This window comes from Daphnia pulicaria, chromosome 7, assembly GCF_021234035.1.
Source record: "Daphnia pulicaria isolate SC F1-1A chromosome 7, SC_F0-13Bv2, whole genome shotgun sequence".
Taxonomy (NCBI): domain Eukaryota; kingdom Metazoa; phylum Arthropoda; class Branchiopoda; order Diplostraca; family Daphniidae; genus Daphnia; species Daphnia pulicaria.
Window position 1 is genome coordinate 13832001 of NC_060919.1, and position 18432 is coordinate 13850432.

Here is an 18432-nt window from a genome sequence, read left to right on the forward strand (position 1 = left end):
CAAATCATTAACTATTGGAACGAAATGTTAGTTGCTGAAGGAGAGACATGAAAGCGCTGGTCGGCTCGACTATTTGACTCTTTAATTTGCGGATCTAATTTATAAAAAAAAAATATAGTGAGAGAATAATAATAATAATTGGGCGAATCGCATTCAAATAATTGAATTGTCGATATGTTCGTGTGTGTGTGTTTTCGTACCAACACAAATCGTTTACCATAATCGGGTGGGAAGTCATTTTTGAGCTTTCTGGAGTCCTAACATCGACAAGGAAAAAAGTGGAAAAAATTGATTTTAGTTTAGAAATGAGGAAGGAAAAATTCGGGACGACATGACACACAAACACATAAGAAACAAAACAAAAAGAAAAAATGGTTGGATAAATTAAATTGGAACGGGTGGAGGAGTTGGGAAGAATCGGCGACGAAATTCATTTCGACACGTCACATCATCCAATCGGTCTCCATTTTCTTTTAGCTCCCACAGTAATATGTTTCTAGTGTAGATTTCTCTCTTATTTTTTGAGTAACATAACAGAATGGAGGGGGACAACCTTCACGAAATCTTATCCTTTCTGGGCCTAACTCACTCATTCTCAAGCTCACAATTTTGTTTTTTTTTTTGGAGACGAACAAAAAGACGATCAGTTTTTCGCAAGTTGTGTTATAAAAGGAAGAATTCTTTAAAGTTCTCTTGCTTTAATTAAGGCACTGAATAAAGAGGAAACGGGAATTAGGCTGGATAGCGGTAGGATTATGAGCAACTGAAAAATTTAGAAGAAAAAATAGATGTAAGAGGAGGAATATTACGGAAACTTGGAAACCTAAAACAAGATTAAACACAAAAGTTTTTAAAAAATGAGGGGAATTTTGTAGATTGAATAAGTCACGTTTCTAGGGAGAGAGGGATGAAGTTTTTAATATTCGTGGGTAGTAGATTTTCTCTTCTAGGGATCACCAAAAAAGCTACCCGAAAGGAAAGCCAAGAGAAGAGGGGAAAAGGAGGGACAGATTATTGGCTATTATGAACTATACAAATTTCACATCTCGTTGAATTTTTCTCTCTTTTGCATTTTGGCTTTGCATGGGCTGAGGGGGAGGAGAGGAAGTGGGAGGGAAATGAGCCGAGGTTGCAACCCAAATTATATCTAGCGTAGTGTAGTAGTAGAAGTAGTAATAGTTGTAATAATAGACCATTGAAACTAGTATTGATCTATCGCGCTGGGTGTGGGGCCCGTCCCATCATAAATGAGGCGGTAGCGGAAAGTTGCTGGGGTAGAAGTGCTGACTGGCCCCGGGAATGGCCGCCGACGAAATGGACTGCGATTCGTCATGCCAAACCATTTCTTCGTCATCAAACTGTTGCTGCGCTTGTTGCTGATGGTGTTGTTGGAGCTGGTGGTGCTGTTGATGAATCTGTTGTTGCTGCTGCGGTGGTTGCTGCTGTTGGGGAACGGGATTCAAGTAGAATCCCGTAGTCCTGGAACACGCCACTCCATTGGAAGGCTGGGTCGTTTCCACCAACGGCTGGCGATGTCCGCCGAACGGAGTAGTCATACTGTGACCCTGTGTGAACATTCCTTTGCGGGGGGATCGGGCCTTGATCACTTGTGGTCGATGCATCTCTTCCAGAACCGACGGTGCGACATAAGTGAATCCCTATGTAAATTTTACAATAAAATTTTAATCCAATCAGCCACAAAAATACAATGCGGATTCTCATACCTGGAAAACCATATTGGCACTCTCACTAAGAGTAGAATCGTCAGGCGAGTCGATGGGAGTCTGCTTGGTGAAACGGGTATCAAACTGGGACACGTCGTCGGCACTAGCCTAAACATTTGGAAAATTGCATAACCATTCAGACTACTGATAAGAATGTGTCAAGGCATAATCAAGCCAAATAAGTCTTGCAAGTTTACAAGGCAAGGTTTAAAGGGCGGCTCCAGTCTGCGACAGGCCACTTCATTCCAGTCAATCGTCTTGAAAAATGGGTGCATTCGTACGGGCTCACCGTCCGCTACTGTACTGCCCAGACGCGAAACAACACCTCTCTGCAAAATAAACAAAGCCAATAATTAACATTGCAAAATGAGTGATAACGCAATCTAATTATCTTACCTTCAACAGCCTACGGATCAAATCGCGGGCGTCAGGCGTTAAATAAGGTGGCAAGTTAAGCTTCCCCTTCAAAATCTTTTCGATCGTTTTCTTTCGATTTTCAGCTGTGAATGGCGGCTAATAGAGGAGCACACAAAAACAGAGGGTCAATACAACTGTAGGGTCCGATGTCAACATGAAAATTAGATTTACCGCTCCTGTCAGCATATCGTACATAAGGGCACCGAGGGACCACCAGTCAACGGCTTTTCCATGACCACTTCTCGTCAAAATCTCCGGGGCCCTGTTGCAGACATCAAGGCTCGACGTGATCGTATCAATTTTATAAAAGATTATTGGTATAGGAACTTACATGTATTCGATCGTCCCGCAGAATGTGTGCGTTACGCCACCATCTTCAACAGATTCTTTGCATAAACCAAAATCGGTCAATTTAACGTGGCCGTGTGCATCCAACAAGATATTCTCGGGTTTCAAATCACTAAGGTCGAAATTCGTTGGTTAGGCAGAAACACAACACCCATAAAATCAAGATGGAATTACCGATAAATGATGCCTTGGCAATGGAGATGCTCCAGAGCAAGGATGATTTCTGCTAGGTAGAAGCTTGCTGTATCCTCCATAAAGATTCCTTCTCTTTCAAGATGCATAAACAATTCTCCTCCACTTAGATATTCCAAAATAAGATAAAGCTTTCCTCCAGTTTGAAAGGCATAAATAAGGTCAACAATGAACGGGTGCTTGACCGCCTCCAATATGTTTCTCTCTGCTTTGGTGTGAGCTGTGTCCTTCTGATTTCTGACGATTGTTGCTTTTTTCAACACCTTCATGGCAAAAATGTGCCCTGAATCCTTCCCTGTCAGCTTTCTCACTTGGAAGACTTTGCCATAACCACCCCTGCCCAGAACCCGTCTCAATTCAAAGTCCTGAGGTCCTGTTTTCTCTGCACCCGGATTTACTGTGGTCTCAGATAGTTGAACAGCTTCAACATCTGGTGAGCTGTTGAAAACAAACGAAGCAAGACACAAAGTTATTTAAAATACCCTTCACGGTATTCATTTGAGGGATTGTTCTACATTATTGGTGCACTTACTCCATATAGGAAGACGGAAGCAGGAATGGTGCCTTGTCAACCAGCTGGTCTTGCTAAATAAACAAATATGGAATGTGAAAACTGACTCCAAGGAATAGGTCAACTTGACCTGGAATCAAATTTGAAAGGAGCTTACTTCAACTTCAATCACGTCGTCATCAGACTCTCCGTCTAGATCCACGTTGTTTCCATCCAAATCGTTGATATCGATGTCAAAAACTCCAGCCATTTTTGGGAAATGAACGAAAAACTTTTACATTGAAGGTAAGATTAAAAAGTTACGCCTTTGAGATGAGATACTACTACGTTTCACTGGATGAATCAACTCTTAATTTCTCAAAAACACAGAAGACTAGCAGAAGGTTTGTGAAGGGAAAACGTAAGCCACGAGTTACTAGCCAGTAAAATTAATACGAAAGGTTGCCTTTGCAAAAATATTAAATCGTAAAAAAATTAAATAAAGTGTTGAATTAATAATTTTACAAATAATAAAAATTTTTTATAATCATGATGATTTTAAAATGGAAATTTTCACCGAAACGAATTTTGACAGAATGGAAATCTTGCATCCATAAGGCCAAGCCCGTGGGGTTTGACTAAACAACTTTCAGTTGAATGTTTACATGATATTCGTTTTTTGAGAAATTCGAGGATGGCTCATTACAACCCATCACAGAAAAACCCACCGTGGGTTCGAAACAATGGTAACAATTAAATGAATATAAACGGAAAACAGTGCTCTAACTATCAATATTTTAAAGAAATTTTCTCCAAAGATGAACATGACTTGTACTTATTTTCATTTGTGTGATTGCAGTTCAACAGCAGCCAATGTTGGCACAGCAAATGACAGTTCAGTCTGTTGCTCTGAGTCAGCCAGCATTAACTACAACTCACTTAGCTGCCCAAAATCAAATAGGCCAAGTCCAGTTGACGCCCGCAATCCAAAGTCATCAAGTCCAGATTCCTCTCAACCAGGCCCACTTGCTATTAAACCAGCAACTTACTCCAGCGAATTGTACTTTTGGACAAGTACAAATCAATCAGGCACAATTGGCTAATATAGCTACATCCCAACACCAAGCCACAACTCACCAAACATATTTCACTCCCTCAATTAGTCTGCAGCAGGTTTGTCTATTGAATGATTCATATTAGCCCAGCATAATTTAAAACGTTTAAATATTTTAGAATGTTGGAATTCCTCAAGGAACAATTCAGATTCAACCGGTAATTATTGACAATAGGATTTTCAGCTTTTTCATAAAAAGAAGAGAAAGTAGATTAATCATATTTCTTTGTTTTCTAGTCAAGTTTGGTTATTCCCACATCCATATCAACAAGCATAGCACCACCAGGATTGGCTATGCCCACCACTCTTTCTTCAGTTCAAGTAAATAGTAAATAAAAAGGGTATTCTCTCTAAAACTTTAACAAATGATTTTGCTCTTTAAAGAACTATACGACAACGTATGCGCTGAGCCGATCTTGTGTTTCCCAACAGCAACAGCAACAAGCTACAGTTAAACAACGAGTCTTTAGCGGGCTCGTGACAAAGGTTCACGAAAATTTCGGTTTCATCGACGAGGATGTGATATTCCAGGCCAGTGTTGTCAAAGGTACTGCGCCGCAAGTCGGCGATCGAGTTTTAGTGGAAGCTTCTTACAACGGCTCTATGCCATTCAAATGGAACGCAACGCGTGTGCAAGTCATAGCACCACCCGTGGTACAACAACAACAACAGCAGCAGCAGCCTCCACCTCAGAAACTTCTTTCTTCCACAGCGTTTAACCAGAGTGGTAATATTGTTTTCTTAATTTTCGTGATGTCGATTTATTTACTCAATTCTATATAGACATAACCAAGCAAACGAATCGGGATTGGTCCATCCGCGGACGCCAGGCCGCCAATGACTATAGGGAATCAGACAGGTTGACTCCTAAAAGCCGAGACTTGCGAACGCGGGAGAGACGGAGCAGGAGCAACAGTCGAAGTCCTGGTCGTAAACGTAGCCGTAGCCCTCAAAGTTCACCACCACCTCGACGCAGGGGCCGAGTGACACCTCGTTATTCTGTACAAATTCCAAAAGTCTCTCTAGATTGGTAAACTAATTAGTAAAATGGTCATTTTTCAACGATAATAATTTTGTTAATTTTGTTTTCAGTCGGGAAGCCAATTTGGTGGAACTTCGACGTCGTTACAGTCATATGTATGTGCCTTCGGATTTCCTCAATTCAACTTACTGGTGGGTGGATTCCTTCCCCATCCACCGCCCTTTGCCTCTGGACAAGCCAGTCTCGTTCCACATCTTCGACAAAAATGTTGAGTCTCCACTAGAGAACACGGACTCGGCAGCTGTTTTCGAGTCTTCCGATGCTGACTATGCATATAGTGCCAAAGTTATGCTTTTGAGTCTTTTGCCCATGGATGAATTTCTCCGGAAATGCTGTCCAGAAGACGAAAAAGAAGATTTCGTGCATCCGGCTCGATTGATTCGATTCCTGGTAGGCCACCGAGGAAAGAACGAGACGATGGCCATCGGCGGACCTTGGAGTCCGTCATTGGACGGTGCCGATCCCAAAACAGACCCACAAGTGCTTATCCGAACGGCCATTCGGACTTGCAAGGCACTAACGGGTATCGACCTTAGCTCCTGCACTCAGTGGTGAGTAGCCTTCGAGATCACTCGCCTATGATTTCTCATCTTCTTCATTTGCAGGAAGTGTTGAATTCTATCCGTCAAAACCAGAGAGCAAATGTCTTCTAAAATTCTAATGATTTGATTTCCCCCCTCCAGGATGAGTCGTGTTACTCACTGATCCTCGAATGTTGTACAGTCGATGGTCATCGCGACTGTGCTCTTGTGTGTGCCGGCTGATTAATGTATAATGATGGTCTTATCCGTATGATTAGGTACCGTATGGCCGAGATCCGCTATCACCGAGTCTCGTCCATGAAAAGTCGCATTGAAAGTGTCCTGCTCTTTGTGCCAGATGTCTGGTCTTGCGTGCCCACCGCCAGCCAGTGGGAGACTATCGTCCACTCTTATATGCAACCATCCAGCGAGCCAGTTGAAACCGATCCTGAAGCTAAGGCATCGCATACTAATTCTTAAATAATTTTTCATTTTTTGTTTTTCTGGTTTGGTTTTCACGTGTAAAAACTTTTTCATTCCGACCGAACTTCAAACTACGACGACTGATTTGTTTTTAATTGCCGAAAAATTATGTTCTACTTTTGACTATTTTCTATTGAGAGTGAACTAAAATCCAAACTCTATTAACCACGTCTTTTTAATTTTATTCAGATGGAAGAAGAATTGAAGGAAGAAACGGTCGTTGATCCACTGAAAGAAGCTTCTCATCACTCAAAACTTGAGCCGAAAAGTCTCAAAGTCAGTAATTGGATTAATCCTTGCAAATTTCATGTTATTTAGTAGCTTAAAAATGACTCTTCTCATTTCAGTTTAGTGAACTCAAAACAGAATTGGAGGCCCGGAATTTGAGTAGTAAAGGGATGAGGACCCAACTCATTCCTCGGTTGACAATTGCATTAAAAAGTGAAGCTGAAGAGGAGAAACGCAAACGGGAAGATGCTCAGCTCAATGAAGAGGAACAACAGCAACAAGAGTCTAGTCGAGAAGATTCACTTCCTGCGGATGACGTGGACAGTATCCATCGGTTAGATTTTGTGGCTTCACCGCAAATCCTCGTTCATCCGTCCCGCACAGCCAAAGCCGGCAAATTCAGTTGTTCTCTGGTCAGTCTCTCGGTTCTATTGGATTATCGGCTGGAAGATACCAAGGAACACACGTTCGAAGTTTCCCTCTTCTCTGAACTCTTTAATGAAATGCTAATGCGCGATTTCGGGGCCCTTGTCTATCGGTCGGTGAGCAATGAATGTTTGAGAAAGGAAAAGAGAGACAAGAAAGATGATGATGATTCTGAGCGGAAGAAGAAGAAAGAAATTGTGAAAATCGGTAGCAACAACGCTCCGCTATTGTTAGCTTATTGCTACTTTGATTTGAGTCATGCCAACTACATCGCCAGCAAAGATCTGGAAGATCTCTTCTTGACATTAGGATTACAACAATCTCGAGCTCAGGTAAACTACAAAAAATTACACTTTGTGGTTTAATTCAAAGCTGATAATTTTTATTCGTTTATTCTTTCGCAGGTCAGGAAACTACTCCAAAAAGTGACAACAGATGACACACTGCGCTACAAGAAGCTTATAGAAAAAGTCCCCCTGATTACCAAGGAAGAAGATGATCAACCGAGTGAAACTTTTTTAGGTAAAAGACAACTTTAACAGTTGGTAGATTCAAAACTGATAGTTTCTCTCACCTGTAGCTACATCGGGTAAAGATGTTTCCGTCCTTGAGCCGACCAACGGGAAAGAAGCGACAGCGAACGAACAAACTTCGTCCGCTTTGATGTTATTCAACGGCGTTTACGTCAATGTCGAGCAGTTGCTCTTCCGACTGGAAAAGTCCGAGGAATCTAGAAGAGAAAGCGAACACCAATTCAAACTGGCTCAAAATCAATTGGGTAAAAAAAATTTAAAATTTTTATTAACAGGAAATTAACTCGTTAACTTGTATGATATTCATTTCATGTGTAGCAATCTGTCGGGCGGATTTAAACAAGTCAACAGAAGCAAACGCCTTGTTATGTCGTCAACTGGAAACGGAAAAATTACGATCCGAATCGAACACCGAAGAATTGGTTCGGACTCGGGTAAACTTTTGATTCGTTTGATGTGAAATCAGACAATGTGTAATGTCTTGTGTCCTTTTTCTTTAGGAATCCCTCAATCAATACGTCCAGAGTATGAACAAGATTCAATCCATTAGCAGTGCCCTCCTTTCATCTTCAAAAGGAGGAGGGATTAAAGAAGAGCAAATACTATCGGACTCTCAATTGTTGGAACCCGAATTTCTAGATAAAGTAGAAAACTAGGCCCATCACGTGATTTTTATTAAAACAAATCAATTTCCTTTTTTTGAATTTCGCCTCTCTTTCCCTGGTGGACTAACAAACAAATCAAAAGAAGAATCATTTCTCCATGCAAACGTAAAACTGGTAAACAGTTCCAGTGGCCTAGAAGTAGAGAGAACAACTGTGTAAGTTTTAAACCCAAGCTGTCAGAAGCATCGAAATCTTAACCAAAACATGAAAGCAAATTTCGCTCATAAATACTTTTTGTATTTCGTTTGATACACAAGAACTCTTAGTGGCAGGCAAAATAGGACGACAATAAAGGAGAAGAAGAAAAGGTTGACTCGGTGACAAGTCTAGAGAATATCAAAAACGATCCCTGTGAAGGAGAGGATTTTAGGACGGTTGGCGGTACCGTTTTCATTTGAAGCAGTCCCTCTCGTTAACGTTTGTCGTTTCTGGTATTACCTGGAGGTCGTTTGGGAGGTGGGGTCCGATCTTGTTGGGGGGGTTGAATGGAATTTAGGCCTTGACGGCTGGGATGTGGCAGGAGCAAGCCGATGGCAACTTGTAGGTGTCGATGAAGATGCCCTTGTAAGCATCGCACGGGTCGAAGGAGAGCATGCGGTGGACGGTGTGCTTCTGGAGGCACTTGCTCAAGTGGCAAGGGGCCAAGGTGCGGCAAGCGGCTTCGGGGAACAAGCAAGTCTCGGTCCGCTGGGTCTGGGTGTAAGTCGGCCAGGCGATGTCCTGGACGATGACGCGCCACTCACCGGCCGTGTTCTTGGCGCGCAGGGGACGCGAGTAGGCCACCTCGCTGGGGCAGATGAAACCCTCACCACCGACCCAGTTGCCCTGGTCGAACTGCTTGCCGTTGTAGAAAGAATAATCGAATTTCTCCTCTTGTTCCTTGCTGACGCCATCCACCAAATCGTTGGCTGACTGGTCGGCCACGTCGGCGTATTTCTTCAACACTAAAGGATCGTAGTCGATGGCGTACTGATCATTGGCCATCCCCCAATTTCAAAAGGTATTTTTATTGATTGATTGGTTTTTAATTCATTTGAAATTCAATACCTTGACTTCGTAGGTGGGGTATTCCTCGTCGGTCAAACACCAACCGACCGTCGCGTTTTCAGCGCATTTGGGTGCGGCTTTTGGGTCGCAGTACTTGGGGAAAGCGGGGTACGATGGGTATGATGGGTCTTTGGAATATTGAAATCAAATTAATTTTCATGTTTTGATTAACAATTGTCAAATTCAACTTACAAGCTGATGGTTTGCTGTACGACGGGTATTGGGGCTCGGGGTACGATGGTTTGTAAGATGGTCTAAATTTAAGAATCAATATTAGTTATCAAATACTGGTCTAACACTCTAACTAAACAAGAAAAGAAGTTACCTGTATTGTTCCTGGGCAACCAAATCTTCAGCCCAAGCGCCGACAGCGCAAAACATCAAAATCGTCTGTGAAATGAGTAAATCAAAAGATTTTTTAAATGCTCTTCTATGTTCATCGTTTCAGGCAGCAGCGAATCGGTCAAAGATTTGACTTACCACTGCCAAAGACATGTCGTATTTTACTTTAATGAAGATGAAAACTCAGCGAAACAATCAAGACTTGGATATGTGAGCACAGAAAGCTCCTGATGTGTTCTGTGTCTTTCACTAACAGTTCGGGTCTTTTTATACTCAGCTTTTCGGTCTAACTACGCCCTTCTTACACGCAGCCGTCGTCACAACACCAATCGCAATCTTGACGGGGCGGTTTCCAAGTCTCAGGTAAAAATCTCATAAACATAAATTTTTGTAAACTTTCACCGGCTCGTTGCCTTCGCTAAAATATTCTATATCAATTTTACTCTTTCACAGTGTCTTCAACTATTCCCGAGGCGAATTCACTTTCCCTGGACTTCTTTAATAACCATAGGTATAGACTAGACTAGCTAGACTGACTCTGATGTTTTCCCCGTGAAGTGATGTGCTTCCTGTGGATGAACTTGGCGCATTTTAAACGAAACTAACGTATAGAGAAAGCCGAGAACAGGCACATTCGTGTTTTCAAGGCGAGACTTTCAAAAATCCCACCATCTGGTGGGAGTAGCCATTGGTTAAAATGGAACGCAGCGTAACAAAGTGTCCCGGTATAAAAGCCGAGACGGTCACATCAGTTTAACACATCGTCCCTTGCAGTCGATTCCTCTTCTGACTTTCTGTCTCAAAGTCAATTCGAAATCATGTCTCTGTCCTACCACTTTTTGGTAAATTATTCCAATCCATTCAGCAGTCAATTGATCTTTTAATCATTAGCTCAATCTAATTATTAATTATTATCGCCAGATCTTTGTGAGTTTAGGTGTTGTGGCCGTTGTGATGGGCAACAACAATTACAAGCCGCCCGCCTATCACCAGCCGAAATACGAACCGAAATACGAGCCAGAGATCCCGGCCTGCTCCAAGAACACGACCAAGAACTGGTGCCTGGAGGATTCCGAGTACCCGGCCTACGAAGTCGTTTACGAACTGGACAAGCACTACGAGGCCGTTGTGGCTTTGTACAAGAACGTCGTGGCCGAAACGGCCAACTCGGTCGACACTTTGACCAAATTGGTGGACGAGACTTACCTCTGCCCCAGCGCCACCTCCTACGTCCAGCCGCTGCGTGCCGTCAACACCAAAGGCAAGTGGCGTGTCATCATCAACAAAGTCGAGTCTTACGGCATCAAATACGATCAACACGCTCGCATCGAAGAATGTGAGGCCGACGCGGCCGGAAAGGCCTGCCCCTTGGTCCCCACCTGCTACGAGTCCAAGTGCCTCCAGAAGAGCATTTACCACCGTTTCCTCGTCTACGATCCCACCGATTACTATTTCCCATTCGCCATCGAGACCTTCAAGTTGCCGGCCTCATGCGCCTGCTTCGTTGGAGCCTTCAGCCTCTAAATCAATTCAATTCAATTTCTTTCCTTCTTCCTTCCAATTTTTCGGCCGATCCCAATCCAAATTGTCATCATCCAAAGGCTCTCATCAGTCACCAAACGATCCCTGTGATAATATCATTCGTGTAAAAACATCTCTGCGCTTCACAGTCGACTCCTTTTTCAACTGAAAACTGTAAAAAGATTCGAAGTGGAGCGCAAAGGTTGGCGGTACCATCCAACATGAAAGCAGTCCCTCGCACACAACAACATCGTGAGGTTTTATTTAATACGAAAAATAGCTATATGCATTTCCTTTAATTATTTTGACTTTTTATCAGACAATAAATTTCCTATTTTACTGAAAACTTTTGTTCAATTTCCGTCCTAGTCGCTCATCCAGCAGTTTCTCTTACATTTCGATTTGATAGACTTAATTCACCTATTGAGTTTTGAAAGTCCAATACCAAGGGCCGACCTTTGCGGTTGTTTCTCAACATACATTCGGGGCATTGCGAAAAAAGGGAAATAAAATTTAGAAGAAGATCGTAAACGTATAGTTTAATGGCGTTTTGGCATGGAAGCCGTAAAGATTGCCTGTGTTATTTCAGTACGGCAAATGTTGAAATGGTGTGGATTTGAAATATCCTGAAATTTACGAACAAATTCGGAATTCAATTAGTAAACCGAGTGGAAGTAAATAGAGCATGACGAGCAGATTTCGCCAGTTTCGCCTTTTTTAATTTGAAAAACAAATCGAATTATCAATTAATAATTTCATGAAATCATTTATTATTATTTCATTTTCAAATAAAACTTAAGATTGAAGCAAATTTGTTTTTAAAAACATTTATTTTATCATATTTTTCAACGATGTTTTAAAAAATGAGAATCAGATGCTTAAATAGGCAACGTTGCTAATTTGCATTTTCTTCTCATTTCTCAAACGGTTAAAATGGTATCCCGTCGTTTCGGACCCTACCATTTCGGCCCCATACCTTTTCGGCCCTTTTTAAAAATTTCGACCCGGGGCCGAAAATGTCCAAAACTGGGTCCGAAATGGCTTGTTATAATAAAAAAAAATTAAAGAAAGAAAGAAGTTTGTATTGTTAATTTTGCTGCAAAACTTCTATATTAAATGAAGAAGATTCAAGTATTAGCAACCTAATGGAACTTCTTGCCGAGGAAGACGATGATTTAAGAGAAATTGACGAAGCGGCACATTTTGATAAATCAACCTATGACGTGATTTCAGCCGATTTATTAGACTCGTCCATTATCCTCCCTTCTCATCTGAGGTTTAATCATTATATTTCAATTTAATCACTGTAAATTACTAATAGTATCTTCTCTCATTGATAGATGTGCCTCACACACTCTGAATTTGATTGCCAGTGTCGATATCGAACTCTCTAAGTTTGACAACAAGACATTTCCGAAACGAAATGCCCTGCGACAAGCACTTTCAAAAATGCAGGCTCTTTGGAATAAAATTGGTCGTTCTATAATTGCAGCAGAGAAATGCAAAGAAGAGTTTGGTGTGTCACTTCAAACACCGTGTCCAACGCGGTGGAATTCGTTGTATGATAGTCTTTCGTCTTTTCTTAAGCACTACAAAAGTATGGATACGGCCAACACAGTATTCCGTTCACTTGGCATTACAGCTCTAACGAAAGAAGACTTGGAATTGTTGCTTGAGTACATGCACTGCGTAAAACCGTTAGCTGCCATTCTAGACATCTTTCAGGGAGAAAAAGGGTGTTTTCTTGGTATTGGCGTTGTCTTGCCTTTGCTTACGAAGCTAAAAAAGCAACTGAAGCAGCGTGTTTTTCTTAATGTAGGACCGTTACGTGACAAAATACTAGCAAGAATTGAAGATAGGTATAATATTATTGAAGTTAATGTTAAAAATAGTAGGTGAATTAACTTAACGATAACTTTTAAAATTACAGGTTCGGTCATCTATTTATCGACAACACGTACTTAATAGCTGCTTACACGCATCCATTTTTTAAATTGAATTGGGTAGAAGACTCTAAAGATAAGGAGGATGCTGTCAGCAAATTGAAATTATTGTTAAGCGATGCAGAATCACCTCTCTCAGAAAAAAGTGCATGCTCAACAGAAGACTTTCTTAGTTTTGCTCCAAGTAAAAATTCGGTAAAACCTAACGAGGTTGACTACTTTTTAGCAGACAATGAAGTGAGTATAGAGATGCTTAATCGATATCCCCAAATTAAAAATCTTTTCATAAAACACAACACCTCAATTCCAACTAGTGCTCCAGTGGAACGTCTTTTTAGTCAGGCTGCACTTGTTCTAACTGTTAGAAGGAACAAACTGTCTGATAGTTTTCTTGAAATTTTAATTCTTCTAAAAATAGCCCTCCATGTTTAATTTTCATTCTTATTTTAAATTTTTCAATCTGTGTATATTATTGGCAATAGCAATAAATAATGGAATGATGTATATGTGACGTAACGTCATACGTTTGAAGTATGAAAAAATTTACGTTACGTTGACGTTTTTTTTTTACTTATTACGTAGTACTTTTAAAATACGTATGACTTCTACGTTTTTTTGGTACGTCAACTTTTCCGTATGACGTGCACATCACTGATTTTGCATTGATATAGGCATAACATTATTATTATGGTGACTCAATCGATCGGTCGTCATAAACTTGGTCATCAATCAACGTCCTAAATTTATCTCTATTGTGCTTAGCGAACGAAAAGAGCAGCGCATAGTTGAAGAAGTTTTTCAGAACCAATCCGTTTATCATTATAATCCTTCCAAAATGTAGAAAGACAGTGCTGCATTTCTTGAGTGTCTTTGCGTAAGTTACTCAAAGCTTCATTTTGAGATAACAGTTTGGCCTGTAAATCAATGGATTCTGCCTCTGAACGCACTATTCAAATAAATTTTACGAGATTTGGGGAGTGGGGACCAGAACAGAAGCTCCCTCCCAAAACGAACAAAGAATTTTTAAACTATCTCTCCAAATTTTTATTTATTTCAACAAATTATATCATTTAACAATTAAACAAAAATATTAATGAAAATGGGGCCGAAAAGGTAAACAGTGGGGCCGAATTGGTAGGTCCTTTTCGGACAGGGACGAAATGGTACGGGCCGAAATGGTAGGGTCCGAAATGCCATACATCCGGTTAAAATCTGTCACACACGATTTGAGGGTCGATGATATTGACACCACTTTCTGTTGTCAATTAGGTTTTTTTTTAGGCTATTGACAACCTATCCGCTTGGTGGCGCTGCTTGAGTGACTGACGGCAAAAACATGAATGTGCACGAGAGTGCTTTGGCATTGTGATATGTTAGTTACAGATTTTTTTTTTTTCCTTCGTTGAAGGATTTCAGTTTAACCTGAATCAATTGTTTATTTCGACTTTCGACAGATTGTACAGGTATAATTGCTTGATTGTGGTTTTTAGGGATCGTTGTATAATTGTGAAATATCCCAAATCAACTCCTGTGACGATTTAGAAACAGGCTTGAAGATTCCGCTTAAGAAAACAGACAAGGAAGCTTACGAAGAGTACATCAACAATTTTTTTGTTCGAAGTAATATGCAAATAATTGCTTCAAATGGTCTTGCTTTCCCTAATGCAAGAATTCACGCCGGAATGATTATGACTCTGGTTAGACAAAAGAAATTTGTGGAACTTGAATCCTTTCTCAAAGAGCACGATTGCTTAGCTAATAGTATTACAACGCTTGACAATCTCTTTGGTGTCACCAGCTCTTCTGTGGTGTCCGATTCGTCTTCTGATGAATGAAATGTTCAACCCGTGATGAAGCCTTCAATTTATCGTTGTGATGAATAAACTTGTCACGTTAATTAATTTTGTGTCTGAGTTAATTCACTTGCTATCTGGCAAAAAAAAAAGTACTATCTGTAAAAAAAAGCTCTGAAATGTTCTCCAGACTCTAGGTTGCTTCCTTGCTTTTCCTTGATTTTGTTTATGTTATTCACGCCATCTGTGGTCATACTTTTGAACTACTAGCTGTCCCAAAAAGCTCTGAACTTTTCTCCAGACTGTAGGTTGCTTCCTTGCTTTTCATGCTTCTGTATAGTAATAAAAGGCCAAGACATCGGAATGAAAATCGATGTCATATTTATGGGTCACTCCAAGTAGCGCCACCAAGCGGATATTCTGTCAATAGTGGAAATTCTAGGTGTCAATAGCTTTGACGCGATTTGAGCTCTCAAACTTGTCGATTATTTTGGGGCGTTTTTGTTTATTTTTATTTCGATTTCACATTTATATAAAACAGGTATTGAAGAGTCTTTTTATATTCGTCTGAAGCGTCAAATATTGTTACTTTTCCACAGCAAATCCGAGCAAATCTCACTTGAAGTTTTTCTGTTCTTTAGTAGATTATGAAATTGCCATTGCAGAGCATTTCTAACGTTTAATTTTTTTTTTTCGTAGACTTCTACGTACCAAATAAGAATGGCTGATACTTTGATCCACGTCACACACATAGAAGATGCCATGCAACTCCAAGGACCCTGTTTGTACTTTTGGGGTACACTCGATAACAATCTGTATCTTCTTATGGAGCGGTTCTTGGAAACATTCAGATCCGTTTTGGAAAGAACTTATCCACCCCCAAGTGTTAATGTACTGGCAGGAAATGGAATTTGTTGTGTGCTAATTGGCCATCAGTGGTATCGTGCAAGAGTTCCTTCACTGGTCTTGGATGTCAGTGGAAAGCTTGAGGTTGTCTGTATTGATAATGGAAAGACACATTCTGTCCCTCTCTCCTCAGTTCGAAAATTGGACACTGCTATTCCTGGATCCATAGCAGAGAACATTAGAAAATGGCGACCACTATCCACCAAGTTCATTTTGGCAGATGTCTCAGCCCCCATTGTACCTGGTCGCTCAAATCGACAGTGGAGTGAAGCAGCTTTAAATTTTCTGAAAAAACGTGTGCAGAATCAAATTTGGAAAGCTGCTTTGTTGGGTGCTTACGGTGAGCATCTAGGTGTGAGGCTTTTCGATTCTAACAATCAGCTGTTGGCCAAGTACCTAGTTGATAAAAAACTAGCTGTTGCAGCTCAGACTTATAAAGATGCCATCACCATGTGTGAAGAATTGAAGAAAAGTGGAGCCAACTCTCGTCTCCCCGAGATTTTCCCAACTGAAATTGCTGTACCACCAACTGTTTCTTCAACAACTAAAGTCTCTCTCGAATCGTCTTCGAAGCCACACAGAAGCTACTTGACCAGAAAACTTCCCGAAGAAGGGCGTCACGATGTTGTTGTGTCCAACATGGCCAATGGACCCTATAAATTCGTCATTCGACTTACTAGAGAGGAAGAAACCCTTCAAAATCTACGCAAAGCCCTTGATTCGGTTGCTCCACATCCCTTCCCAGGATCTCCCAAAGAAGGTGCCCCATGTATTGCGGTGTGCCCAGCTGACAATTTTTTTCACCGATGTGTGATCACAGCCGTGGACGAATCTGGCCATCAACCCCTCTTTACTGTTTACTTCGTTGACACCGGATTCGAGTACCAGCTCAGCCTTGCGTTCCTTTGTGCCATCCCCAACGAACTGCTGGCCCTTCCACCATTTGCTTACCAGGTCTCTCTGGCTGGTGTCGAGGAAGTGGCAGAGCTCAGTGGCCTCAACGAAATATTCTCATCGTTGGTGAAATCTGCTGGATTCTTGTCGGCCCAAGTTGAAGACCAGCATAACGTCAACCTCTACGACCACACCGGTCGTAGTTTTCTAGACGTCCTACGCGCAATCAAATCGAACCTCCTGGCTACAATTTTGGGCGTGACAACAAACAGCCCCAACGTCGTTTCGTCCCCTACACGTTTAGCTGAGGTAAAACTTCGAATAATCTCTCCTTTTTTTCACGATTGTTTAATCAAACTTATTTTTTATTCTTTGTGTTGTTTCACAGCATGTCTCCAAGAAGAAGAAAGTTTTGGCTGTTGATGAAAGTCTTCGTGCAACCTCTCCAGTTCAAGATATTCCACCTATGGAGACCACTGATAAGTTATCAGTCTTTGAGGAATTTCCGCACCCTGATGCTTTGGAGAAAAGCTTTCTGACAAATCCAAAGTTGGATTCGATACTTCTTATGGATTTAAACTTCGCTCCAGGCCAGCTGATGTCTTCCACCGCCGTTGCCTCATATATCAAGTCTAAAGAAGAGGTGTGGCTTCAATTGAGTTTGACAGCTGTTAATTTACTCAAGGAAGAAATTGCCAAAATGGACGTACTTCAGTTGACCCCACTTGAGCCCGAGGTGGGAGTCCACTGCCTGTGTTTTATCCAGAAAGACAGTGGTTGGTATCGGGCCGTCGTCAATTGCGTCCAGGAGGCTCGAGTATCTGTGACTTTAATTGATTACGGTGTGTCTACATTTGCCGATGTCGCTGACTTGCGAGAACTTCCACCCAGTCTAGCAAAGCAACCAGGATTGGCCCTCAAATGCGCCCTGGATGGATCTGAAATGAGGTACGAGACTTCTCCCACTGACGAGCAATGCCGATCCGTAATAGCCGATTCGGAACTCCTGTCAGTTGTCTTTGTCCGTCAATCAGCATCACACCTTTTTGTCCGGCTATTTGATGCTACAACTTGTATTGATCTGAACGAGAGAATGGGTCTCCCCGAGAGAAACCTTTTGGATTTCTCCGATCTCAGTGATACAGAAACATCTACTGCCAGTAGTGCAATTCCCCTAACTAATTCTCTAGTAACTGATTCCATGGATATTGACTTATTTGTTCCCATTTTGTCGGATGTGTCTATATCCCCGAATACCGTCTAATTGATTGGGTGGTAGCCAAGAGTATGTTTCTGTGTTTTGTTTTCTTTTAAAGTTCAACTCTTGCCATTAAAAACGCCGTCGTCTTTAATGAACAGTTAAATTAAATTTTAGAGAAACTTGTTCTTATTGAAAATGAATTGATTTTGCCATTTCGATGCTTGGTGCCAAAATTTTGACGCAATAAATGTGTTGCCCCTGTTGAAAAGACGAAGCCTCTAGGATTATTTCAGTAATCATTTCTTGCAGCTGTAAATATTTTTCATATTACCAAATTACTATCAAAGCGTGTCTTGAGTAATCAGAAGCGAATCAATAGAAAGAAAATCCACGAAAAACATTTGAAACTGTGTCGTATTCTCGTATTACGTCGTGTCGTTCAGATTCAATTCAAAATTCATTACTAGATGTCACCAGGGTCGCTGATGTTGTTCTTTCATGGTGAAACCGGTGAAACGAGGAGAAATGAGCGAAACAAATTGTTGCTAATTTATACTTATTCCTGTGATTTCAAATACCAAATTTAACTTCGTATCTTATGT

General features: G+C 41.2%; 5 protein-coding genes across 7 annotated transcripts; 3 read left to right on the forward strand and 2 right to left on the reverse strand.

Annotated features, from left to right (window-relative positions):
* Positions 1 to 60: 60 nt before the first annotated feature.
* LOC124350613 (ribosomal protein S6 kinase beta-2-like) lies at positions 61 to 3591 on the reverse strand. The gene is made up of 9 exons (XM_046801397.1): positions 3350 to 3591; positions 3214 to 3266; positions 2664 to 3119; positions 2473 to 2601; positions 2313 to 2403; positions 2121 to 2237; positions 1922 to 2053; positions 1725 to 1832; positions 61 to 1658 (listed from the first exon to the last, which is right to left on the reverse strand). The coding sequence occupies exons 1-9, from the start codon at positions 3440 to 3442 to the stop codon at positions 1242 to 1244; spliced, it is 1596 nt and encodes a 531-aa protein (XP_046657353.1). The 5' UTR covers positions 3443 to 3591; the 3' UTR covers positions 61 to 1241.
* A 124-nt stretch (positions 3592 to 3715) lies between these two features.
* Positions 3716 to 8469, forward strand: LOC124350545 (cell division cycle and apoptosis regulator protein 1-like). Of its 2 annotated transcripts, XM_046801299.1 has the most exons (15): positions 3716 to 3917; positions 4031 to 4344; positions 4405 to 4443; positions 4523 to 4606; positions 4670 to 5012; positions 5069 to 5315; positions 5378 to 5878; positions 6127 to 6307; positions 6521 to 6607; positions 6679 to 7317; positions 7390 to 7507; positions 7566 to 7763; positions 7837 to 7952; positions 8019 to 8162; positions 8266 to 8469. In XM_046801299.1, exons 1-15 carry the CDS (start codon positions 3866 to 3868, stop codon positions 8290 to 8292), a joined length of 3090 nt encoding a protein of 1029 aa, XP_046657255.1. In that variant the 5' UTR covers positions 3716 to 3865; the 3' UTR covers positions 8293 to 8469. The 2 variants fall into 2 exon arrangements, with proteins under 2 accessions (XP_046657255.1, XP_046657256.1); XM_046801300.1 differs by having other exon boundaries at positions 8019 to 8469.
* Positions 8399 to 9820, reverse strand: LOC124350747 (neurotrophin 1-like). Its single transcript, XM_046801574.1, has 5 exons — positions 9711 to 9820; positions 9556 to 9620; positions 9423 to 9484; positions 9231 to 9358; positions 8399 to 9152 (listed from the first exon to the last, which is right to left on the reverse strand). Exons 1-5 carry the CDS (start codon positions 9723 to 9725, stop codon positions 8676 to 8678), a joined length of 747 nt encoding a protein of 248 aa, XP_046657530.1. The 5' UTR covers positions 9726 to 9820; the 3' UTR covers positions 8399 to 8675.
* A 491-nt stretch (positions 9821 to 10311) lies between these two features.
* Positions 10312 to 11439, forward strand: LOC124350774 (protein spaetzle-like). The gene is made up of 2 exons (XM_046801605.1): positions 10312 to 10414; positions 10494 to 11439. Exons 1-2 carry the CDS (start codon positions 10391 to 10393, stop codon positions 11094 to 11096), a joined length of 627 nt encoding a protein of 208 aa, XP_046657561.1. The 5' UTR covers positions 10312 to 10390; the 3' UTR covers positions 11097 to 11439.
* Positions 11440 to 14244: 2805 nt separating this feature from the next.
* Positions 14245 to 18098, forward strand: LOC124350557 (tudor domain-containing 6-like). 2 transcript variants are annotated; one of them, XM_046801322.1, is made up of 4 exons: positions 14245 to 14267; positions 15299 to 15370; positions 15529 to 16938; positions 17018 to 18098. In XM_046801322.1, exons 3-4 carry the CDS (start codon positions 15550 to 15552, stop codon positions 17891 to 17893), a joined length of 2265 nt encoding a protein of 754 aa, XP_046657278.1. In that variant the 5' UTR covers positions 14245 to 14267; positions 15299 to 15370; positions 15529 to 15549; the 3' UTR covers positions 17894 to 18098. The 2 variants fall into 2 exon arrangements, with proteins under 2 accessions (XP_046657278.1, XP_046657277.1); XM_046801321.1 differs by lacking the exon at positions 14245 to 14267 and having other exon boundaries at positions 15203 to 15370.
* The last annotated feature ends 334 nt before the right edge of the window (positions 18099 to 18432 follow it).